This window comes from Lissotriton helveticus, chromosome 6, assembly GCF_964261635.1.
Source record: "Lissotriton helveticus chromosome 6, aLisHel1.1, whole genome shotgun sequence".
Classification (NCBI taxonomy): domain Eukaryota; kingdom Metazoa; phylum Chordata; class Amphibia; order Caudata; family Salamandridae; genus Lissotriton; species Lissotriton helveticus.
The window spans coordinates 504,669,167-504,695,250 of record NC_136067.1 but is presented as its reverse complement, the minus strand read 5'-3'; the positions used below and the strand labels follow the sequence as shown (position 1 = coordinate 504,695,250).

The following is a 26,084-nucleotide window of genomic DNA, read 5'->3' as shown; positions in this document are numbered from 1 at the left end:
CTAAGTCCCCATGAAATCATTATGGGAAGAGTGATGAGACAAGCATGGGTGCCAGGAAGCAAACTGTTGAGTATTACTGATGATTTGGTGCTTGAATACTGCAGAAGATTGGGTGACCAAGTGCGTTCTATCTCTCGCCAGATTGGAGACGACGGCATCCTCAATCCAACGACTCCTCTCCACAGCTTGGTTCCAGGAGACTGGGTCAAAATAAAGAAGCACACTCGATCAAACTGTCTGGCACCAAGGTGGGGAAAGAAACGCCAAGTAATCCTGGTAACAACCACTGCAGTGAAGGTCGCAGGTGTTCCCCAGTGGATCCACGCTGGCCACACCCAGAAGGTATTACCAGACAAAGAATTTGCAGAAGAAGGGCAACCAGCAGAGGACTCTGCAGGAGACAGACCAGAAGTAGCTGACAACGAGCAGCCTAGCACCAGTCAGGCTGCAGGAACAGCAGACGTTGGCCCAGGAGTAGTTGACTACGAACTGCCAAGAATCCAGCCTGCTGAAGAGGTCCAGGAAACTGAGCCAGGAGTAGCTGATGACGAGCTGCCAAGCATATGGCCAGAAGAATGGATACCGATGATTGATCTGACCGAAGATCCTATCAGAACAAGAGAACGACTTAGTGAAGGTAGAGAGTGGACTAGTCAGGAAAAGCAAGGCACAGGCGAAGAACCTCAGCCGCCTGAGATTCACATCAAAACTGAGGAAGGAGAAGGTCAGACAGGGACAGAACAGGTGTTCGATACACCACCGCTAACACCTGATGAGAATAAGGGACAGCTTAGACATAGAGTGATAGTTCGAGCAGAAGAAAATCAAGAGATCGAAGTGCTTGAACAGGATCAGATAGGGTTAGAAGAACGGGTTCAGGAAACAGAAACAGAAACAGAAACAGAGACAATCGAAAGCCAAAAACAAAATATTCCTGAACTAGGCCAGATTAGTAACCAGGCAGAAGAAATTGATGATAGTCCTGGAACTAGCGAGATAAGGGAAGAAGAAGAAGAAAGTGAAGCAGAATTGCCACAAGCTAAAAAGGATAAGAGGATAAGAGAAGAAGGTGAAGTCCAAGTACCCACTAAGAGACTAAAGAAAAGAAACAACCTTGAGCCTAGGTTCATAAAGAGACTAAGGCTAAGGATAAAGACGGTGGAAGAGAAACGTGCAGAAGCAAGGAGAAGTGCACGGATAGCAGAGCAAGAAGAAAACTCTTCCAAAAGAAGGAGTGAACGATTAAAAAGACAAAACAAGAAATACAAGTCTCCTGAATGGACACTCGTTTTGGAAGAACTTGAAGATCTTGATATAACTGACGTAAGCGACGGAGAGCCCGTCCCTGAGTACTCTGCTGAAGAAGAAGACGAACCACCGTGAATTTGCACAAAGTAAGCTAGCTGTGTAAAGACACCAAGAGGGGTCGAGAAACTTCTTCTGAGCCGAAATGTCTGATTCAACTGTGAATGGTAGACCTAGTTGCAGCCGTTTCAAGACGTGTTGCAAGGTGTGTATATGTAGTGTAGTAGTACTGATAGTCATCTGGATAGGACTAACAATTTTCATTCCCTTTGCTGTAAGTAAAGATACTAACATTGTCCCTACTGAAGTTGTAAATACGGACAGTGAGGAGTTGACAACACAGAGTGTAGCAAGACATGAGAGAGCACTGAGACAAACAAAGCAAAACTTAGAAGCATCAGATGAGGGAGGACTACATTATCATGGAATTAAGAACAGGACACACTTAAATGTTTTTGCAAACTTGTTAATACACTATGTAGAGACTATGGAAATTGAAGATTGCTATGTCTGCATGAAGCTACCTACTTCTGTGGCTGAAGGCGTGACATACCATCACTTGCCATTAACATATGGAATCTCCTGTAGCATTTTAGCTAGTTTATTTTACAAAAGAGGACCGTTACAGTACTATTACTCTAATAATGACGTAATATTTTCGGAACTTCCTATACGTGGGAACTTGAATCCTGTACATACTAAAAGCGACACCATAAGATATATGGGAGACTACTTCTTGACCATAGGTAACATTGACATAGCAGATGCACACAGAGATAACTTGACTTGTTCTATGCGTGAACAGGAAAAGATGTTCCTGAACATGGCAGAGAAAAGAAGAATTAAAATACAAAAGAAGGCTAATGGCGAAAGTCAGAGAAAGCCAAAGTGGGCAGAGAACATGGAAGGCACCTCAAATGGTGGGGCGGGACCTGCTCTGTTGCTGGATTTTGAAAAGAAAGGCAAGCTATGTCTTCATCGCGAGAAGACTAGCTATTATAATAATGTTTTCATTGGTTCCAGTGAATGCGAACATAATTACAAGGTAATTGGAGGTTGGGGTTTCAAAAATGGGTCAGAGCCTGTGTTTCCTGGAATTTATTATATTTGTGGGGACAAGGCTTATTTCAAATTGCCGGATCACTGGTATGGAAGTTGCTATTTTGGCATTGTCTTCCCGAAAATATACCATGTGAATGGAGGCGCTGGAAGCAGTGAAAATACTAATGGCTTAGTGCGTAGTAAAAGAGAAAGTATAGGTGAAATTATGGGTAGTATTTTCAGTGCACTGATACCTGGAGTGGGAGTGGTTCTGAACACTCATAGAATTTGCAAATTGTCTACTATAGTGGATGTATTGTCTACTGAGACAGCTCATGGATTTCTGCTGGTCAATACCGAAATGGTTGCGATCAGATCAATGGTTTTGCAGAATCGACTTGCTCTTGACACCTTATTAGCGAAAGAGGGCGGAGTCTGCCGGATGTTGAAGGCGCAACATTGTTGCACTTATATTCCGGATAAAAGTGTACAGATTAAAAGATATGTGAAAAACATTACTAATTTGACAAAGGAACTCAAACCACTCGAGGTTGATAGTGCCTGGAAGAGACTGGTAGATGGTCTCTCAAATGTAGGTCATTGGCTTGCTAGTGTAGGTAAAAGCTTGTTGTTCAAGATACTGATGCCAATTGGTATTATAGGTCTTATTATATTTCTCATTTTTATCTGTTGTAAATGCCGCAAGCGCACCAAGAAGCACGAGGTAAATGCAAGAGGGTTGAAACGGAGTGTGGATGAAATTGAGTTGGAGGAAGTGAATGATCAGATATACAAAAAGGTGAAGACTTCTCACCCTACTAAAACTGAGAGAGAAAAGTTAGAACGATTGCTGGAAGAGATAGAGCTATATAAAGTATGAAAGAAAGTTGGCATCTGGTTCTATTTTTGTGATGATAGTAAATATCATCAAAGAGGGGATTGATGAAGCAAAGCTTCGCATATTTTGCAGCTTGCCGAAGTCAAGAACCTCGTTTATGTGTAATACGGTAACAAGTGTATGTTTTACTAACATTTATGTTTAGTTTGGATAAGGATCGTGAAGCTTGCACATGTGTTTTACTAAAATAATTTACTCGAGTCACCTAAAATGGCCGCTGCTTGTATTTTAGTTACTGCGCATGCGTCAGCCCCACTCACGTGTCCTGACGCGTCTGCAGAAGTGGAGGGAAATTTATGCGCATGCGTAATTCATAGCTGTGCTTATCATGTGGTACTGCTCGTGCCACTGCTCTTGTACCCGTATCAATGTAGCTAACATTTAAACGCATAAGTTTATTTCTTGATGATGAGTTAAAAGTACAAACCCTGTGATGTGTTTTCATAATGACATTATTATGTATTAATTTGTTTTCGCTTACTTTTCATGTACCGCGGGGAATGGGGTTCTGTATGTACCGAGAACCATCTTGGAGGTCCCTTCTGCGCCTGCGCGACTTGCCGAGGCACAGCAGACCTTGACTGATGGAACACAGCCAGTTGGCAGTGACGAGCAAGATGCTCCTGAGAAACGACCTGAAAACTCGGCTGAACCAATCACATGTTCTCGCAGTGCAACATTGTTAAAATTGCCATTGTATTTCTGCACAACTTCTCATGGGAACCCCAATCTAGTTAGGCGGTACCCTACTATGCAAATGTAGGCTTGAATTACTATGTTGTGATTGGTGTGCTACCCAAATCCTACCTTAGGACCAATCCAAATTGAGGGATTTTGACACTTTGCAACATTGGGGGGTGGTACACTGTCCCCAAACTGTATATCTACCCTGGGTTCACCTAGTGAACCGTCCGACTTGTCTGGTTTAGCTGACCTGTCACTGACCCAACGCACTCAATAGGTGACTGAAGATACAGAGAGCTGCGGAGCACTCTGTCCGAATTTGACCATAGTCTAAGGTTCTACTGAACCTTAAAGTGCTGGCGAAGCACTTAACTGGGAGTTCGCTGACCCAATCGGGGTCTTGATTGATAGTTGCAGAACGGGTGGAGCGCAGGCGTTGCTTCCGAACTGTGGGTTCCGGTCCTGTCCTGAGCGGTCCTGTCTTGAGGGTTTGCTGTCCTGTCCTGAGGGTCCTGTCCTGATTCCTATTCCGAGGGTATCCTGTCCTGTCCTGGGTGTCCATTCTGCACCTGCTGTCCTTTGAGGGGTATCCTTCCTTGAGGGTTTCCTGTCCTTAACTGACCCGTGGCCAGGGTTTGGTTTCCACACCATTCTAGGTAAATATTGCTCTGAAATTCTTAAAATCTTGCACCTTCTGAATTTCTAACTTTTGCTTTAATAAAGTTCATCATTGCATATGTTATAATTTCCATGCCTTTCCGCAACTATTGAAAGTCAATTACATATTTTCATAAGTTTGTTCCTATGTCTTCTCACTTTTTAGAAATTATATTTTGCATTGCAGTTTGTCATTTTCTGATATGGTCTAGAACTTCATTGCCTAGATTGTTCAAAGGCCCATTCACCTTAAGTGAAGCGTGTTACTCTTTATAGGCCCTCCTATAGTTATCCATGCATAAAAACTGTCCATGCTTAAATATTATTGAATAGCATAGTATCTTCTAGTTACATTTTATCAGTACTTCAATGATTACTCTGTCATTATTTCTTTATAGCTATATAATTTACGTTATCTTGGTTATTGATTGCCTTATTTTACTGTACCTCATGCAAGAAAATAATGAACTTTAGATAAACATTTTAAAACTTCCAGTTGTCCGTGGTCATTTCAACAGTATTTTGAAGGCTATTGGTTGGGTTTGTATTTTGCTGCCTTTCCTTTACAGCTAGCTCCCTGATTCATTGTGGTCATTAGGTACCCGCATCGGTGGATGGTAAGTCGGGTGCACTGAAAATTAATAATAGGGAACACACACACAAATTGGTAGAGCTCGTGAAGTCACCTGATCGATGTATATGGTGATTTGAAAGTATATGGGCCCGGAAGCCGGAAACGGCGAAAACTATTGGTCGGGTGGCCTCGCGCGCTCTATCAGTATCGCTTCACGAAATTTCAACCACTTAAATAAATGTCCAATCTGATTTATTTCTTCATGAATATTTTATTATTTCATCTTTTTTCTTCATGTACATAATCCATATGATTCCTATCATATGCATGTGTTCAAACACTGTTGGAAGCGCATACTACGAAGTTACGGCATCATAGCAGGATTTATCCCCCTGATGAAGGGCAATGCCCGAAATTCATTGGTGTTCAGCATAATGTGATAACCAACATTACAGATTCATGCATATGAGAGGAATCAATAGAATATTCACGAAGAAATCAATCAGATTGAACATTTATTTAAGTGGTTGAAAATTCATGAAGCAATACCACGTCGCCAGGAGTGCAAATTGAGTTTGCTCTTTCCCTGATGGACTGTATGAGTAAATATGGGTGAGCAGTGTGAGGCTAAACTCAGGGAGATGTAGGGGTGAGTATAGTGAAATGCACCGCACAGTCTGATGAGGAGAAATCCTTTCTAATATTGAATTCCCCAAGAGAAATGACAACAATGCCAGAAAATCAAGAATTCTCTCTCTGTACTTCCAAACTGTGGATTTCTCTTGAAGTTTTATGCCCATTCCCTATACTTCTTAAGTTCTTCTAGGCCCTGAACAAGCTCATAATTTTGGTTAACGCCTAACAAGTTAATCTGTCACTAATCATATTTGGCACTGCTCCTGATTTTCCAGTTTTACTATGATGTATGTATGCAATTAGATGTAGAATGTTCTATTGATGTACTGTAAGATACCGTTTTACTTATACTTTAATCGACATATCAATAACCATTTAAATAAATAAACAAATAAACACTTAAATACATTCTAAATGATTTTGTTTTAGTACAGTAATAGAGAATCACAAATGTTTAACTTAAATTTTAGTAGTTTAATTTGTGGTCCATAATCTTTCAAATAATGCACCCACTGGTGAGACAAGAACAGGTACATGTATTTTAATCATTTGAGGAACACAATATCATTGATTTTGAAATACATCAGACTTACATTGAAAGGCACTCTGTACGGAGGCGAGCATTGATAGATCTGGTTTGACTTTTCTATCTTGTTCGGACATTGATCAATGATATATCTTTTCCCATACTGATTGTAAGCACTTCGCAAATGGCAGCTGTAAGGTTTTTCATCATTGTTGGCATCAAATGGATAACAAGCATGCGAAACCAACCTAAGAAAAATAATAAACATTTAGGCTAAAATGAATAAACGTTTTGAATCTTTATGCACAACTTTACACATTCAAATTATATTACATCAGTGTATGCCATTCAGAAGCTTTTGCGGGTCTCAGGGCTAAACGAATTTGCAGGGACCTGACTCAGAGGTCCTGATTTAAGTCCCAATTTCCCAGCTTAACCAAACTGTGTTCTCAGGAGCAATTACTTGTCTTCACTGTGCCTCCTTTTTCTAAATCACCACATCGGAGAGCACCTTGAAATGAATCATGCTAGGATGCACAGTGTACAAAAATCTCTATTGCATATGGTTTACTAGACCATAATGCTGTTCCATCTGAATATGACTCTTCACTCCGCATGTTATGAATCCGCATGCGGTCACAACGCGGTCGTAATAACGACTGCGTTGTGACAACGCATACCATTACTCCACAATTCGTTACAACGACTTGCGGAGGGGGGGTTGCTGGATGTTGGAATAGTAAAATTTACTATTCCATCTCCAGTCTGTGCGGACTTTAAGGAAGGTGTTGGATTTTAAATCCAACACCTTCTCCCCCCCTCCGCAAGTCGTTGTAATGACTTGCGGAGTAATGGTATGCGTTGTCACAACGCAGTCGTTGTAACGACCGCGTTGTGACAACATGCGGACTCACGGATGCGGGGTGAAGGTGCTTCACTGCCCATCTATACCAATAAAAGCTTTTCTAGGAGTCAGAAAACAACTGATTTGCCTCTTAAGCCATTGCTAGAGCTGTCACGGAAGTCGGTGTGTTGTTGCCTACTTCTAATAAGGCCACTCAATGAAGTGATAATGTGAAACAATCCAAAATACACTTTTTAATCCGGGCTGAATTTTTCCAGACAACTTTTTTTAAAATGGCAGATGTGTTGCAGTGATGATGTAATATTTCAGGAACCATGAGACCTATATACTTCTTTTTGGTGTCAAAACATAGGTTTTGGGGTTCAAGTAGTCTTATAGAGACAGGAAATAATTCCTCAGATCAACCTTTTCTCAATACGACAGCTTTATAATGATGTGTTTCAGTCACCATGTTGGTAATTTAATTTAATACTGTTTTTGTTTCAGGTTTTCTGTTGATTCAAATCTATAAACATGAGTGAAGCAGGTGGTAGCAGAGGATCTTTTCCTCCTGACAGAGTGTTTTTACCTACAAAATCTGAGGACTCCTTCAACAAAGAAAAATGTGTCGTATGGCAAACTAATCAATAAGAAAAGCTAACATCAACTGCGGCTGGACAGAAGAGAGCATGAGATTCTGCACAGATACCACAAGACAAAGTTAAAAAAGATTGAAACTGATGGGTGAAGAGGAGCAAATATTTATCATTGTAACAACAAGTGCTACAGGTTGTATACAATAGAAAAAGTTCTAGAAAAAATGTGGGAAAAAAAGCAGAAACCGGTGAATCACAACAAGAATCTGAGAAAGCAATAGCGACCAAACCCAATTCCAATCCACTTAGAAGATCGATGGCTACCCCTTGTTCACCTCAAAGAACTGATCACAAAGCAGAGAATCTTCACTGTGTTATCTGTGGCTTAGCCGAAACAAGGGCCAGAGGGATTGCTGAAAGAACAAAGTAAAGAGCATGTGAGTCTCCAAGGGCAAACATGTTTTTATCTGCAGCTAGTTTCTTCAAGATGAAGTTTTCAGCCACGTACCTGATCAAACAGCAAGGTGAATGTATTTGCAGTGGATTTGTCTGCTCACCCGAACTGCATGTGTGCATACATTCAAAAATATGAATGTACAATGAGCTCCCAGTAGCAACGTAACTGCCAGCCATCAGTTAAGTTTGCACTCTTTGAAAAAGCAAATACATTTTAAAGTCACTCTTGATTTCTGGCTACAGGCTCATACCCAGTGAGATCACAGAAATGTGAGGAAAATGTGTTTTTTGACAAAGTTTGAAATTTGCAAGGGGTTCTGGGTAACAGAATCTGATGAGAGCTGCGCAAGTCATCCCATCCTGTATTCCTGGGGGTGTTTAGTTCTCAAAATTGTACAGGTTTGTTTGGATTCCCTATGTGCCGGCTGACCTGGGTCCAAGATCCACAGCTAGGCACATTTAAAAAAAAAAAAAAGGTTCAGTTTTCACTGGAAAAATTTGATGTTTCCAAATTGCATTTTGGGCCATTTCTTTTTGCAGGCACTAGGCCTACCTACACAAGTGTGGTACAATTTTTATGGGAAGACTTGGGGAATGGTGGATGGGTGGAGGTTTTTGGCTCGCCACAGATTCCTGGAACTTTCAATTGCAGAAATGGGAGGAAAATTGCTTTTTTGTGTGCAAAGTTTGACTTTTACAAGGGACTCTGGGTAACAGAACCTGATGACAGCCACACAAGTATCCCATCCTGGGTTTCCCTGTAGGTCTAGTTTTCCATACTGTTCAGTTTTGCTAGGTTTCCCTAGGTGCCGGCTGAGCTAGGGTCCAAAATCAACAACTAGACACATTGCGTAAAAAGGGTTTGCTTTCACTGGAAAAATGTGATGTGTCTATGTTGTATTTCGGACCATTTCCTGTTGCAGTCACCAGGCCTACCCACACAAGTGTGGTACCATTTTTATCAGGATACTTGGTGGAATGCTGGGGAGGAGATTTGTGGCTCCCCACAGATTCCAGAACTTTCGGTCACAGAACTGTGAGTAACATTTTTTGGGGGATAAAGTTTGAGGTTTGCAAGGGATTCTGGGTTACAGAACCTTGAGAAAGCCACACAAGCCACCCCATCCTGAATTGCTCTGGGTGTCCAGGTTAAAAAAAATGTACAGATTTTCCAGGTTTCCCTAGGTGCCGGATGAGCATGGGGCCAAAATCCACAGCTAGGCATATAGCAAAAACAGTGTCAGTGATAAGTGAGCAGAACGGGGGCTATTGCCCCAATAGGCTCCCAAGATGGGGCAGAAAGACTGTGCCTATACTTTAGGGGGGTGGGGTCACTGGAATGTCCATTCTGGGGAGCCACCCCCTCTACACTAAGAAAAGAAATAGTATGTATTTCCTAGTAGGCTTTCTCCCCCCCTGAGGGACGTATTGGGGGCTATTTCTCCCATATGCTCCAAGGGGGCAGTAAGACCGTGCCTATTTTTATGGGGACATGGGGGGATTGGCATGCCCATTCTGGGCAGCCCCCTCCCCTTCATTTTCACATCAAAATCACTGGTGCCTAGTGGGATTTCTGCCCCCCATAGGGGCCTACTGGGGGCTAATGCCCTCATCTACCCCCAGGCAGACAGAAGGACTATTTGCAAAGTAATTTAGGTAAAGGAATGGTCTTGCCCATTGTGGGCAGCCCTGCCCCTCTTATAAAAAAAAAAAACCAACATGCTGTCTAGTGGGCTTTCTGCCCCCCTGGGTGGCTGATCGGAGGTAAAAAACCCTGATCTGTCTCCCTGGGGGCAGAAAGACTGTCCAGTTTGTTTGGGGAGTGGGGGCTTTTGCATGCCCATTTTGGGCAGCCCCACCGCTAAATGTACAAAAAAGAAATCCTTGGTGTCTAGTGTGTTTTCGGCCCTCCGATTGGCAGATCAGGGGCTATTGCCTTCATCTGCCCCACAGGGGGGCAGAAAAACTATTTCTAAATGCATTTTGTGGGGCATGGTCTTGTTCATTGTGGGAAGCCACCACCTGGCCCCCGGGGGTAGAAAGACTGTGGTGGATGTTTGGGGGATGGGGGCATTGGCATGCTCATTTTTTGGCAGCCCCCACCCCTAAACTTGCATTTAGAAAAATCCCTGGTGCCTAGTGTGCTTTCTGTGGCTTGGGAGGGGAGATGGGGCTATTACATCCATCTGCTGCTCAGGAGAGCAGAAATACTGAAAATGCCCAGAAACTTTGGTGTGAGCAAAGGTCCTTGCCCAAGAGGCCGCTTTTCCCTTCCCTGGTGACTACTGGATGGATTTCTGCATGGGGATCGCCCTCCTACAGTGATCCCCAAGCAGAGACCAACTAGGGACGGGTATCATTGGAAAGGCAAAATTCTTCCTTTTCTAATGATACCTCTCACATTTGCCTCTGTGCTCAGGGGGCTGAGATAGCTCTTTGAGCACCAAGGCAGTGGATGTAAAATGGGTTGATCAGCTCATTTTACTATAGTTTTCAATGAAATTACGTCACTGCATCATGCGCGCTAATCGGTATTTTACTGAAAACCCAGACCAGCCTCAGGAGCTGGGGAAGCTATTCCCCAGCTCCAGAGGCTGTTTTGGACTAAAGGAAATCCCTCTGGTGCTCACACCTGAAGGATTTCCAGTGCCATGTGCACGGACAGCCAAGAGACGTCTAACGCACATGAGCACCATAGCGTTGGGTGGCTCGCGCCCACCCGATGTATGGAAAGGGTTAAGTTTTGTCTCAGTTAGACTTAAGATCAAAACTTAAGCTAAATTGAGTCAAAAGTCTAATTTTTCTACTTGTAAATGCCGTTGGTGAATACCGAAAGTCCTAAAGTTAGTCTTTTGTCTCAGTTTACCTTTGTGAATCGGGCTCATTGTTTGGTGTATACATAAAAGGATTAAAAAACATTATTTGTTTCATTTCTATTTATATATCTCTTCTTCCTGTACTATAGCTGCAATTTTGGAAAATGGCAGAAGGGTTGCTCTGTGAAGTTATTTTCTGTCTCTATAAGACTACTTGACACCAAAATGAAGTATATATAATCCATATGGTTCCTGAAGATATTACATTATTACTTCAACACATCCTCCATTTTTTAAAATATCATCCAGAAAAATTAGGCTTGGATCATCAATGTCTACCCAAGTTAAATTACTTATCTAATGATAAAAAAACACAAATCAAAAATTAAAATATCTGTCAACAACAATTGTTTTACAGAGGTATAGCGGGGACCAGGATTATTTGTTTCTGACTCAACATGTGGTCAGGCTTTTTTAGTTGTCCATATTTCGATTCAAAACCTATGGATGTTTGCATAGATGTTTGCATAGATCATCCCCCATTGATGTCTAATTAATGCAACAGGGCATAAAGTATATTTAGCACTGTCAAAAGTTTACCTTTACAGAGCAAACTCCTCCTCCTTTGCAGTAGCTTTCATCACAGCTACCTAGTCTTAGTAAATATATGCCTCAGTGCATATTTTACTAGTGTTTGTTCAACAAATGCCAAAACTAAAGTCCTCATTAGCATAGTAAAAGAATTCTGTTCACTTGCACACCTCTTCAGAAATAGGAATTTGACCAAAAAATCCCCATATCCTACAGTGCAAAACTGGTTGCTATAGGGGCCAACACAAATAGACACCGTTCTCACAATGTGTTGTTGTGTAACAGTCATACCACCTTCTCTGCATATATTTCTCAACTGCTCCCCATTTTCAGGCATCTAATGATACAAGCACAGCAGTTATGTTAAGGGATTTAAGGAATTTAGATTTGGCAGCGAACTATTTAAAAAAATACAATATTTATATTTGTAAGCCAATAATGTATTGGGAATGTGAGAATAATCTGACATGATAATTCTGTATTTCTCTCACAAGGCAGTACATGTTTTATTCCAGAGAGTTTTTAAAAAACTTTTCTCAACTCTTCCCAAAGATTGATTATCAGCACACACAACCTAAACACGTTACAGCATTTCTAATTGAATGGCGTTCAATCCAAGCTTGCTTCAAAGTTTTGCCACGGAATACTATATCTAAAGTGCTGAAACTTAAAACACCCCATTACCCAAGGAAGAAACTTACAATATCAATTAAAAAACTGGCATCATAAATCATTTTCTCTTCCAAAGTACATGAAATATCAAGACTTCAATATTATGCAGCTCCTGTCAGGTTTTTCTCTAAAGATGAGGACTAACATCTAAATCAAAATAGGATTTTCATCTCCACTGAAAAATCACTTATTCCTGACTCAGCTTAGAACAGCAGGATCCTCCACTGAATGACATGTGATTCCCGTTTCCCCAATTGAATGTATTCTCAAACAAATATACATACGCAACCACGATGACAATACATTCAGTAAAGTAAATACATCATATTCTGGACCTGATGTGAGGTAAAACTGCTTCCCCTCTTCACTTTACTGTCAATTACTCCCACATCTGCTTGGATAAGGTCTGTCTTATGAAATACATTAAATACATGTTTGACAGAAATACTTAAAGTAAGTCTTAGGAGTTGGAAATATTGATAAGGGGCCTCTTCACAAAGGTTAATTTACAGGTGAGTAAATCTGCAGGTGTAAAGTTATACCTACACTTTGTAATAAATGTACTACCTCTGAGTCATCAACATTACAGAGTGTAAATGTCAACAGTAGTGTTGAATTACATGTACCCACCTCCTGAAACCAGGGTTTGGAACCAATTTTATGACTGTGAAGTTATTATTAGTAACTTTTCAGATGCAGGTAAAGATCTCTACCATTGGAGGGGAGATTTCTCTATGGTAAATTAAAGGGATTTTTTGGGACTTTAAAAACATCATGAACATATCTATACGATTAATTGTAATGTCAATTAATTTTATACATCTCTTTTAAATACAAACCAAAATAAACACAAGGTACAGCACTAGTACCTTCATTTTGAATTAAATAGTACATTCATTTAATACATTAAATGAACTTTACAGGTATTGTTTTAAATTTTTATTTAGGTATTAAGTAAAATGTATATATTTCTTTATTATGTAGTAACGCAAAAATAACTAAATGCTATATATAGAAATAACTTAAATTAATTGACTTAATAAAACAATAAAGTTATATTTATATTTAAATTGAAAATAGGTAATGTTTTATGATAAAGTATTTTAGTATATATTTTTTAATATTAAATTATATTCATATATATTTTTAAAATGTAAAACTAGCTTAATTTAGTTTACCCCTATGTCCAAATAAGCGTTATTTTAACCCCTGCCTCAATTATCGTCTCCCTGCCTCCATTATCTTCTATGGAGGATGTTGCAATACCTGTGGGTGATCATGTGTGGTACTAGACATACTCCAAGACTAAGCTAGAGTTCATTTGTGACTCTTTTAGGACATTGTGGCTGTAGTAAACATAGCAGTGCAGTTTGTGAATAGCATGAACTTACTCCTTTGGGGTTGGGCGTTTGTCCTCCGTTATCTCCTTCTTACCCTTTCCAAAACCCCTTTAATTTTGTAGTAACTAATTCTCATTTTTCTGTCACCTCACCCTGTCTCTCCTACATTCACTACAAAATCAAAGGTGTTTATGTGTGGAGCTTTCCGCAATCGGGGCAGAGAGCTCTATAAGGGAAAGATAGGAGAGACAGAGGTGTACACCTCCACCTGCAGGTTTGTTTTTATCAATTTTTAGTTCATCATTAGTACTTTTACAGTGCTACCAATCATACTACAAAATGGAAAACTGCAGTTTGTGAATAGGCCCCGATTGATTTGATTTGATTTGATCAATTAAAGTTATGCAGGTTATACTTTGAACTTTTAAATTTAAAGTTTTTCCAATATATCAATCAATCAATCAATCAATCAGGAGTTTGTTAAAGCGCGACTACTCACCCGTAAGGGTCTCAAGGCGCTAGGGGTGGGGGGGGAGTTGGGGGGGTGCAGGTTCCATTCCATCAAGGAGGGGGTCTGTCGAAGAGCCAGGTTTTGAGGTTTCTTGCGAAGATGGGGAGCGATGTTGTCTGTCTGAGGTGGAGCGGAAGGGCGTTCCATGCTTTGGCCGCGAGGAAGGAGAAGGAGCGGCCTCCCGATCTGGTCTTTCTGGTGCGGGGGACCACAGCGTAGGAAAGCTGGGCTGATCGTAGGGTCCTTTGGGGTGCGTGGAATTTGAGTCGGCTGTTCAGGTATGCTGGTCCGGTGCCGTGGAGGGCCTTGTGTGCGTGGGTGAGCATCTTAAAGGTGATTCTCGCCTCGACGGGGAGCCAGTGGAGTGTGCGCAGGTGCTGGGAGATGTGGCAGTGTTTTGGCAAGTTGAGGACCAGTCTTGCGGCGGCGTTCTGGATGTTCTGTAGCTTGCGGATGAGGTTTTTGTTTATTCCGGCGTAGAGTGCGTTGCCGTAGTCGAGTCTGCTGGTGACCAGGGCGTGAGTGACTGTCTTTCGGTGTTCGAGGGGGATCCATTTGAAGGTCTTACGAAGGAGGCGGAGGGTGTGGAAGCAGGAAGATGAGACAGAGTTGATCTGGCGGTCCATTTTGAGCTCGGAGTCCAGGATGATTCCCAGGTTGCGTGCGTGGTCTGTGGGGGTTGGCGGGTTTCCGAGGGCGGTGGGCCACCAGGTGTCACTCCAGGCATCGGGGTTTGGGCCCATGATGAGTACTTCTGTTTTGTTGGTGTTTAGTTGTAGGCAGCTGTTTTTCATCCATTTGGCGACGGCTTCCATGCCTTCTCGAAAGTTGCGTCTGGCGGTGTTGGGCTCGTTGGATAGGGAGAGGATGAGCTGGGTGTCGTCTGCATATGACACGATGTTGAGTCCGTAGGTTCTGACGATGGGGGCAAGTGGAGCCATGTAGACGTTGAAGAGTGTCGGGCTGAGGGAGGAGCCCTGGGGGACTCCGCAGGTGATAGGTGTGGGGTCCGAGAGGAAAGGGGGGAGTCTGACCCGCTGCGTCCTGCTGGAGAGGAAGGAGCAGATCCAGTCGAGGGCCTTGTCCTGGATTCCTGCATCGTAGAGTCTGCGTATTAGGGTGCGGTGGGAGACTGTGTCGAACGCCGCTGATAGGTCGAGGAGGATGAGGGCTACTGTTTCTCCTTTGTCCAGTAAGGTGCGGATGTCGTCTGTTGCGGCGAGGAGGACGGTTTCTGTACTGTGTTTTTTTCTGAAGCCGGATTGGGAGGAGTCGAGGATGTTGTGTTCTTCAATGAATGTGGCGAGTTGGCTGTTGATGGCTTTCTCGATGACTTTCGCTGGGAACGGGAGCAGGGAGATGGGTCTGTAGTTTTTGAGGTCGGTGGGGTCCGCTGAGGGTTTCTTTAGGAGGGGGTTGACCTCGGCGTGTTTCCAGTCGTCGGGGAATGAGGCGGTCGCCAGGGAGCGGTTGATGGTTTGGCAGAGCATGGGTGCGATGGTGTTGGCGGCTCTGTTGAAGATGTGGTGGGGGCAGGGGTCCATGATTATTTTTAATTTTTATTTTGAGCAGTGTTGAAGGGCTTGCTACTTGTGCTTGCAGTAGGTTTTTACAGATTATTGTTTAACATTACTACATATGGTTATTTTATTGTGAACATACATATTCCTATGAAGGAAGAGATTGGTGCTGCCACTTTGATCTCATTTGCTCACAAGTTAAACAGGACCATAAAAGAAATAAATAAAATAAGAGCAAGTGATATACAGCAGAATGATACAATGATGTGTGATGGTGTCAAAATATATACAAATTGTTAGTACTGGGAAACAGCAGTGTTTCAAATACTTTTTGGAATACAACATTTTGCATGTTACTATAGCCTTAAAGCCCGCCGTAGCGGGCTATACTGGCTACTAAAGCCCCGCTGCAGCATTAAATACCCGAGCCGAATACGAGGGACTTTAACAAAGCAGCGAGACTTTAATTGCCAGTATAGCCCTGCTACGAAGGGCTATAAGGCTATTAGAACATTCTGCCACTAGAGGGTAGAATGTTCTAACAAATAAAACAAAGCATTCAGGGAGTGCGAGGGGATTGAAATCCCCTCAGGCTCCCTGAAGCCGTTGTTCACAGCCAGATCTGTGAACAAAGAAACATTGGAATGTTGGAGCTCCGGGCTTATACCAGCCATTATAAGCCCGGAACACTCCATTGTTTTCAATGGAGTTACCAACATTCCAATGTTCTAATAAGAAAAGTAATTATGAAGGATTGCAACAGGTTTTGTAATGGTACAGTTTAATACAAAGATGAGACAATAGGAGCTGATTCTCAAGAAATCAAGAGCATTACACTTCTGATCTGCATAATATACCTTATCTTTTGGGACTCAACAAACTTTATAGGGGAATAGCCTATTAGCGCTACATAGAAATATGACTGCCAGCTTTACTCTTGCCCATCCAGCCTAAAAAACTGTAACCTAATGAGAGTCAGCAGTTTTGTGAAACACGAAGATCACACTATGCTTGTCATCTTGTTTGTCACTGCCAACTCATCTTTACATTCACTTACCGGAGGGTTGCAAAAAGATGGTAGTGTCGGCATTAGTGCTCTCCCGCCTTGACTATTGCAATAGTCTACTCCTGGAGGCCCAACAGGGGCTGCTTAATAAATTGCAGGTCCTGCAAAATGCTGCTGCCCGTCTCATTGCTGGACTGCCCAAGTTTGCATCGGTTTCCCGGAAGCTGGAGAAGTTGCACTGACTCCCTGTGCGGAAACGGATTATGTTCAAATCATTGTGCATAGTCTACAAGGCGGTACATGGACTGGGTCCATTGTTTCTCCAGCAGCAGTTCCAATGGTATAAGCCAGGCAGACAACTTAGGTCGGCTAGCATGGGGCTGATTAAGACAGCCCGCATCAGGAAGGTACGCTGGGGGGGTAGAAGCGTCATTAGAGGGGCGGCGAACGCCTGGAATGCCTTACCCATGGACCTTAAACAAAGTACAAACCTGCTGGCGTTCCGAAAAAATCAAAAAACATGGCTTTTCACGCTCTAGATGGGAGGCTTGTAACATAGGGAGTATCACATCAGCGCCAGGACACCGGTTGGTAACAGTGCGCTTTATAAATGATATAAATAAATAAATAAAATACAACTTCAAGGGCTTTTATCACAAAACATTTTGTTTGTTGTATCACAAAACAGTTCCATGTTATGCTACTCGCCCTTTATGAAAAAAGTAGACAATTAATTCTCTATTAGATTATCCTATGTTAGCTAGATGATTTTAAGACAATATTGTTTCCCATAAAGACAGCAGTTTATACTGCGTCATTATATGATCACATTGAAACAGTGTTCTTTTAAGATGGTAGCGTACACTATACCGATATCACCATCACTGCTCAATATATATAAACATTTAATTCCCATTACATTTCCTGAAATGGTACTAAGAAGACTAGAAGGAGCCCATTACTTATTGCTAATGTTATTACATAAAGGGCACGCTGTATTACTCACACAGCACATGTAATGTCACCAACCTAAAATACTCTGCTGCTTTCCATCGCCATGTTCTGTATGGAGCAGCAGGTGTAGATTTCTCGAAAGACCAACCACCTGGCAAGCTGTTTGCATACTGCACATAATCATTGGCCAAACCAGATTACCTTGCAATGGCCGAAGTATTAATAATGGAGATTTTTCCCTCCTTCCTAGAATCAAGCTACTTCATTGGAAACAGCTCCAAACCTCAAGTGCCTAATTGACTTGTCAGGATGGGTAGGAGGAACGTGTGTGCTCTATTCCTATACTGACTCTAACCATTGAAACTATGACAAACACCCAATTAGATCCATATCACACTGAATTTTGTTTTCTGGAAAAGTGTGCCAGTTTGAATTTGCAGGATTATATTGAATACCTAAACAAGAGGTCCTGTGTTGTCTTCTTTTTAGATTTGAAAAACAATTATTCACAGTAGTGGATACAATTTAATCTAATCTATGTTATGTCTATTCTTCTATTTGTCCTAAGAACTAAACAAATATGACAGGAAGCTTAAATATGATGACCCACATGAATTGGCTTTTACATACAGGTTAATAACCCAGATCCTGTGAGAACTGTTTACAAATTTTGATTTTGTTTCTACATACAGTATGACTATATTTACACTTAGGAACTAATACAGCAAGGCAGCCATTGGGAAAGTATTGGAACCTCTGTGCATTCGGAATGCAGAGACACTCAATAGACTGCTACAAGGCAGAAACATGTTGACAATGATAACATGAAGGGCACCACAGATAGATAAATAAGTAGAAGGGAGGTCTCCTCTCAAATCCGATCGGGGACGAGGAGAAAACAACAGTAAAGAACAAAAGAGTAATCCCTAGCTAGCCTAAGAATTAGGCAGAGAAGGAGAATTTCCTCGGTTAAAGGAATGATGAGGTGGGGGGTGGGGGGGAAGGCAATTAGCCAATAGGTGCCATAACCACATGAAAAATAAATCACAATTATTGAGGGAAAATTCCAAAACACAATTCAAAACACAAGATTTAGGTAATTGTACAATTTTTAATTCACGGTATACAAAAATTAATATATAGTGTCAGTTAAAAACAATATAAAAATGTACTTAGAAATGTACATGGGTACAGAGAAATAAATTAAAAACACATGAACACAAGTTGTCAACGCAGCGTTTCGGTATCTAAGATGTAACCTTCATCAGGACAGGGTTTCTAAAAGAAGAAACATTCTATTAAATATGGCTCTATTACATTTTGATCAACATTTTACCCACACGTTCACATAATTGAGAAAAACCACATTATCAAGCATGATTAACTGACAAGTACTGTATCGTAATATTCATTTACAAAGATGGGCACATTTTTCGCCTCTTTTATTAAGCATGTGGTATGGACTTAGAAAAATTGGGAGCAGGTTGGTCAGAATTTATCCATTTTTGCGCCAACAAAGGGGGAAACTTAGGTAGGGGTATTGGCATTAATTCTCAATACATGACATATCTATACAGAGATATTTCGACCAGACCTTTTAGCACTGGATCTTGTAAGGGTTTATTAATCCCCTGAAACTACTAGGGCCGGAGACCAATTGATAGATTTCCACAAATACCTTAAAACGGAGAAGTATAGATCCTCTCTGTTTGGTTCTATGTTAATGTTGTAACGTCACACCAGATGGTGGCACATTCCTTTGGATGATAGGATGATTCTAAATGATTTAGAGAATATTTCAATTATTAATATCAAGCAGTTAATGGATTGATGCTTGAGCATGGATGCAAAATAAGGTATTACCTTCAAAATGGTATTCTTGGTGTGTAATTGAATATTTACACCGCTGAGATGGTTCAGTTAAATCTTTCGAGAGTTACCTTCATCAATTGGTAATTCTCTAGGATGGTACTATAGCGTCCTGTGTTGTGGAGAGACAATATGTAAAATATATGATGTATCTATTTAAATCATATACGCATATTAATGGGCCTAGATTAGTCTTCTATTTACCTTATTATTTAGGAAGCAGAGAAGGAGAGTGCAGGTAGCCACCGTTTATTCATTGCTTACTGATAGTCTCTAGGAAAAAGTTGGTGAACATTCATTTAGTGGATAATATTATATTACACATTCCTAAAAATACGGTCCTGGTGACTTAATACTTACCAAGACGTATGGACTCGGATATATTTCTTAATATGTTAGTCCATTCTATACTGGCTCATCGCAGTTGGCAAATTGGTGCCACATTCTCTTTTGTCTCCACACTGGGTAAGTTACATCACCAGGCTAGGGAGAGAGTTGCATGATATCAATTTATGCTATTTGTGTGCAAACTACTAGTGATAGTTATATCTACGTGTTCGGTCTCTCTAAGTATTAATAAGCACTATTTCTTTTCACAGTATTAAGCTTACTCTTATTTACAGGTATAGTTAGGTTGAGCCAATTATTATTTCTTTACCTAGCCATAACCTCTTGTAGGTGTAATGAGAGCATGCTAATCACAGACCCTGATGTTAGTAATGCTACTGAGCGACATAGCTCATAAGAGCCTAGGTATTTATGTATAGAGGGCTCTGTCAGGGAGCAGCTAAATACCGCAAGAAGTGTAAGACAACTTGTGTTCATGTGTTTTTAATTTATTTCTCTGTACCCATGTACATTTCTAAGTACATTTTTATATTGTTTTTAACTGACACTATATATTAATTTTTGTATACCGTGAATTAAAAATTGTACAATTACCTAAATCTTGTGTTTTGAATTGTGTTTTGGAATTTTCCCTCAATAATTGTGATTTATTTTTCATGTGGTTATGGCACCTATTGGCTAATTGCCTTCCCCCCCCACCCCCCACCTCATCATTCCTTTAACCGAGGAAATTCTCCTTCTCTGCCTAATTCTTAGGCTAGCTAGGGACTACTCTTTTGTTCTTTACCACAGATAGATATAAATACAATTCTATGATTGCCCTTACCAGAACGTTCCTTACCTCAGAATGTTTACGAGTCAGCATTTACACTGATAACCAGTATGGATTTGGAGTTCTTCATAACTGTGGGCAGTTATGGCCACACAGAGGATTTTTAACTTCTGCTGACAGTCCTATTAACAAGCATCAGCCATGCCAATTGGTTTCGCCATATTAGTGTATTATGAAAATATGTTCTCGGTGCAGTGCAGACTTGGAAAAGCATTCAAATGACACATGCGTGGCTCAGACAGGGCGGGAGGGGAACCCTTGCCCGCTTGTAGTTGTCTTGTCATCTGACTCCAGCCTCAGAGAGAGCGAGGGCAGTGCCATGGAGAAGCACCAACACAACTTAGCAGTAGGCACCAGTGCGGGCCCTGTACGTTGGTCCTTCTGCGAGTTATGCACCCCTGGAGATGGTGGTTTCATGAAATGGCTGTCTTGTGTGTCCCAACTATCAACAGAAAATGGCTCTTGCTTCAAGGATTCATCTAACTCCTGCTAGCAGAACCCCGCTCCTTGCTACCAGGACTTTTTTCCTTGACCAACAGCTCTGCGAGTTTTTCAAGTTACAAAATCAATTGTGGGAAGAACATAGCCATGACGATGTCTTGCTTGACCACTCGTGCTACAATCTTTATTCCAATAGATGACCTCACAGCACAAGTACCTGGGAATATATGTGAACACATGCTTATAAATAATCATACAAAATGCCACATACTAGAAGGTTTACTTATAAAACCCAAGACCAAATGGACAAATTTAATGTGATCTGGTCTCTTCGGCTGGACAATGAAGACCAAGTTTTAGAATTACAGCTATTCAAGACATTCTCCCTCCAAACTCCTCTTACCTACAGCTTCTCTTGTCCCCCCCGTCCCCACCATATAGTAGGCCATTTTCCACTTTGTGACTACTCCCTCTCGACATAATGTTGGCCAATCAAACAAACTGGTAGTCTATACAAAAGATTTATTACACAGCTTGAACTGGTTCTGTGGGGCTGGGCGCTGTAATAAACATATGATTATATATTTGTATTCTACCCTTGTTAATGGAATGCATAAACGTTTACCTTGTGCTTTGAAATCTAATAAAGAAAAGTGTCAAAAAGATAAAAGTTAATACCATGACAGTTTTTATACAGTGCCTGTATATTGCATTTCCGAGGTGGTCAAGAGCTGTAAATAGCAGGTGTTAAGGATTTCTCCAAGAACTGCAACATGCAAATACTGAGATGGTCCAGAGAGAAAACATACAGTTTTAAAGACGGTAGCTTGCTTTACAGGTCGAAAAAACATGCATCCTTAGGATGGGTGAAGACCCCAAAAGCAGTGTTGGAAACCTGCCGCTCTTTTCTCTCTTACCCTTGGTCTTGAGCTCTGTGCGAGGCACAGAATGAGGATCACTCAAAGAAGGATCTAGTATAAAATACCACACCAGAGAAAAAGAAGCCCTCTCCCCTCTCTCACTGAAATGTTCCCATTTTTTTGTACTGGTCAAAGGCTTCTTTTTTTTAGACTACCATACCAAAACCAGGCAATTCTGGTATCAATGTACCAGGACCATGGATGTTGTTGCACTCGGCCAATAACGGAAGGGCAATTCCCCAGCAACTAATCGACCTGTGAAAGACTTTGGCTGTGAAATTCTAATCAAAAAGAGTTTAGTGGAGTCCTGATGAAGAAACAACCCCTCTGCAGTTTAATAATACCCTTATCGTGTTTGAAAAGGTCCTCCGATATCATGGAAGCCAGGTCCTTTAATCTCCTGCTTTTCCACCACAAATACTCAAATGTACATTTGCCCAGAAGGTCTGCTCGGGAGTAGGGCTTAAGGGATCATAGAATAAAAACATAGTTGTTGTATATAGCGCAACATCTCCGCTTTTCACAATGTTGTTCCTCTTGCAGATATGAATTAATTTTGAGTTGGTCTTTACAAATAGCCCCATGACAGTTTCCAGACTGCTTTGATATATAACTTTAGGTGTCTTCCCACGCCTTACTTTGTCCCATCTATCAAAATATGACATTAATTTATGTAAATCCTACTGGGCATCCCGTTTTGATAAACACGACCCTTATGTTTTCCTTTTGTAGATCGTGTTAAGATTACTTGCACCTTCTGGAACTATATCTGCAGTCGATATTTGGATTTTAAATAACTATATTCAAATACCATCTACACAAGGTAATAATGTACCATCTATCGCGCTCATTATTTCCAAATATTTTGCTGTATTTCAGCATAGTGAACCAATTAAACTTTTTTCTAGTGCCTAAATGCAGTCTGGAAAAACAACACGTGATGGACTGAATGTGGATCAATGTCACACACTCCCCCAGTCAAAAGATCTGGGCCCAAATCCATCGTTTTTTTGCACTCCACACCACCCTGGGTTAGACAATGGCGATATGCAAATCAGCTCTGACCCTGTTGCCCCATGGGAACAGTCCAGTCCGAACTACAAAAGCCATGTCCTTCCCAGAACGGAATCAAGCATCCGAGGACCGGACCGGTTTCGAGGTAACACCTCTCTTCAGCCCGGCTAGCTTGATTCCAGTGGTGTGGAGTGCCTGGGACCCACGTCTGGGCATCCCCAGCGCACTTAGGGCGGCAATTGCAAAAACAACAAGTGATGGACTGAATGTGGATCAATGTCACACACTCCCCCAGTCAAAAGATCTGGGCCCAAATCCATCGTTTTTTTGCACTCCACACCACCCTGGGTTAGACAATGGCGATATGCAAATCAGCTCTGACCCTGTTGCCCCATGGGAACAGTCCAGTCCGAACTACAAAAGCCATGTCCTTCCCAGAACGGAATCAAGCATCCGAGGACCGGACCGGTTTCGAGGTAACACCTCTCTTCAGCCCGGCTAGCTTGATTCCAGTGGTGTGATGTGCCTGGGACCCACGTTTGGGCATCCCCAGCGCACTTAGGGCGGCAATTGCAAAAACAACAAGTGATGGACTGAATGTGGATCAATGTCACACACTCCCCCAGTCAAAAGATCTGGGCCCAAATCCATCGTTTTTTTGCACTCCACACCACCCTGGGTTAGACAATGGCGATATGCAAATCAGCTCTGACCCTGTTGCCCCATGGGAACAGTCCAGTCCGAACTACAAAAGCCATGTCCTTCCCAGAACGGAATCAAGCATCCGAGGACCGGACCGGTTTCGAGGTAACACCTCTCTTCAGCCCGGCTAGCTTGATTCCAGTGGTGTGGAGTGCCTGGGACCCACGTCTGGGCATCCCCAGCGCACTTAGGGCGGCAATTGCAAAAACAACAAGTGATGGACTGAATGTGGATCAATGTCACACACTCCCCCAGTCAAAAGATCTGGGCCCAAATCCATCGTTTTTTTGCACTCCACACCACCCTGGGTTAGACAATGGCGATATGCAAATCAGCTCTGACCCTGTTGCCCCATGGGAACAGTCCAGTCCGAACTACAAAAGCCATGTCCTTCCCAGAACGGAATCAAGCATCCGAGGACCGGACCAGTTTCGAGGTAACACCTCTCTTCAGCCCGGCTAGCTTGATTCCAGTGGTGTGGAGTGCCTGGGACCCACGTCTGGGCATCCCCAGCGCACTTAGGGCGGCAATTGCAAAAACAACAAGTGATGGACTGAATGTGGATCAATGTCACACACTCCCCCAGTCAAAAGATCTGGGCCCAAATCCATCGTTTTTTTGCACTCCACACCACCCTGGGTTAGACAATGGCGATATGCAAATCAGCTCTGACCCTGTTGCCCCATGGGAACAGTCCAGTCCGAACTACAAAAGCCATGTCCTTCCCAGAACGGAATCAAGCATCCGAGGACCGGACCGGTTTCGAGGTAACACCTCTCTTCAGCCCGGCTAGCTTGATTCCAGTGGTGTGGAGTGCCTGGGACCCACGTCTGGGCATCCCCAGCGCACTTAGGGCGGCAATTGCAAAAACAACAAGTGATGGACTGAATGTGGATCAATGTCACACACTCCCCCAGTCAAAAGATCTGGGCCCAAATCCATCGTTTTTTTGCACTCCACACCACCCTGGGTTAGACAATGGCGATATGCAAATCAGCTCTGACCCTGTTGCCCCATGGGAACAGTCCAGTCCGAACTACAAAAGCCATGTCCTTCCCAGAACGGAATCAAGCATCCGAGGACCGGACCGGTTTCGAGGTAACACCTCTCTTCAGCCCGGCTAGCTTGATTCCAGTGGTGTGGAGTGCCTGGGACCCACGTCTGGGCATCCCCAGCGCACTTAGGGCGTCAATTGCAAAAACAACAAGTGATGGACTGAATGTGGATCAATGTCACACACTCCCCCAGTCAAAAGATCTGGGCCCAAATCCATCGTTTTTTTGCACTCCACACCACCCTGGGTTAGACAATGGCGATATGCAAATCAGCTCTGACCCTGTTGCCCCATGGGAACAGTCCAGTCCGAACTACACTTGTTGTTTTTTGCAATTGCCGCCCTAAGTGCGCTGGGGATGCCCAGACGTGGGTCCCAGGCACTCCACACCACTGGAATCAAGCTAGCCGGGCTGAAGAGAGGTGTTACCTCGAAACCGGTCCGGTCCTCGGATGCTTGATTCCGTTCTGGGAAGGACATGGCTTTTGTAGTTCGGACTGGACTGTTCCCATGGGGCAACAGGGTCAGAGCTGATTTGCATAAAGCCATTATCTGACCCAGGGTGGTGTGGAGTGCAAAAAAACGATGGATTTGGGCCCAGATCTTTTGACTGGGGGAGTGTGTGACATTGATCCACATTCAGTCCATCACTTGTTGTTTTTTGCAATTGCCGCCCTAAGTGCGCTGGGGATGCCCAGACGTGGGTCCCAGGCACTCCACACCACTTGGAGTCAAGCTAGCCGGGCTGAAGAGAGGTGTTACCTCGAAACCGGTCCGGTCCTCGGATGCTTGATTCCGTTCTGGGAAAGATATGGCTGTTGTAGTTCGGACTGGACTGTTCCCATGGGGCAACAGGGTCAGAGCTGATTTGCATAAAGCCATTATCTGACCCAGGGTGGTGTGGAGTGCAAAAAAACGATGGATTTGGGCCCAGATCTTTTGACTGGGGGAGTGTGTGACATTGATCCACATTCAGTCCATCACTTGTTGTTTTTTGCAATTGCCGCCCTAAGTGCGCTGGGGATGCCCAGACGTGGGTCCCAGGCACTCCACACCACTTGGAGTCAAGCTAGCCGGGCTGAAGAGAGGTGTTACCTCGAAACCGGTCCGGTCCTCGGATGCTTGATTCCGTTCTGGGAAAGATATGGCTGTTGTAGTTCGGACTGGACTGTTCCCATGGGGCAACAGGGTCAGAGCTGATTTGCATAAAGCCATTATCTGACCCAGGGTGGTGTGGAGTGCAAAAAAACGATGGATTTGGGCCCAGATCTTTTGAC

General features: G+C 42.6%; 1 protein-coding gene across 2 annotated transcripts in view; it reads right to left on the bottom strand.

The window, feature by feature from the left end:
- Window positions 1–26,084, bottom strand: part of TINAG (tubulointerstitial nephritis antigen) — a 1,388,447-nt gene that overhangs the window by 425,309 nt on the left and 937,054 nt on the right. For both annotated transcript variants that reach the window (XM_078647965.1, XM_078647966.1), the window contains exon 7: window positions 6,389–6,569. In XM_078647965.1, the coding sequence (XP_078504091.1) occupies window positions 6,389–6,569 (181 nt within the window). The remainder of the gene's footprint in view (window positions 1–6,388; window positions 6,570–26,084) is intronic.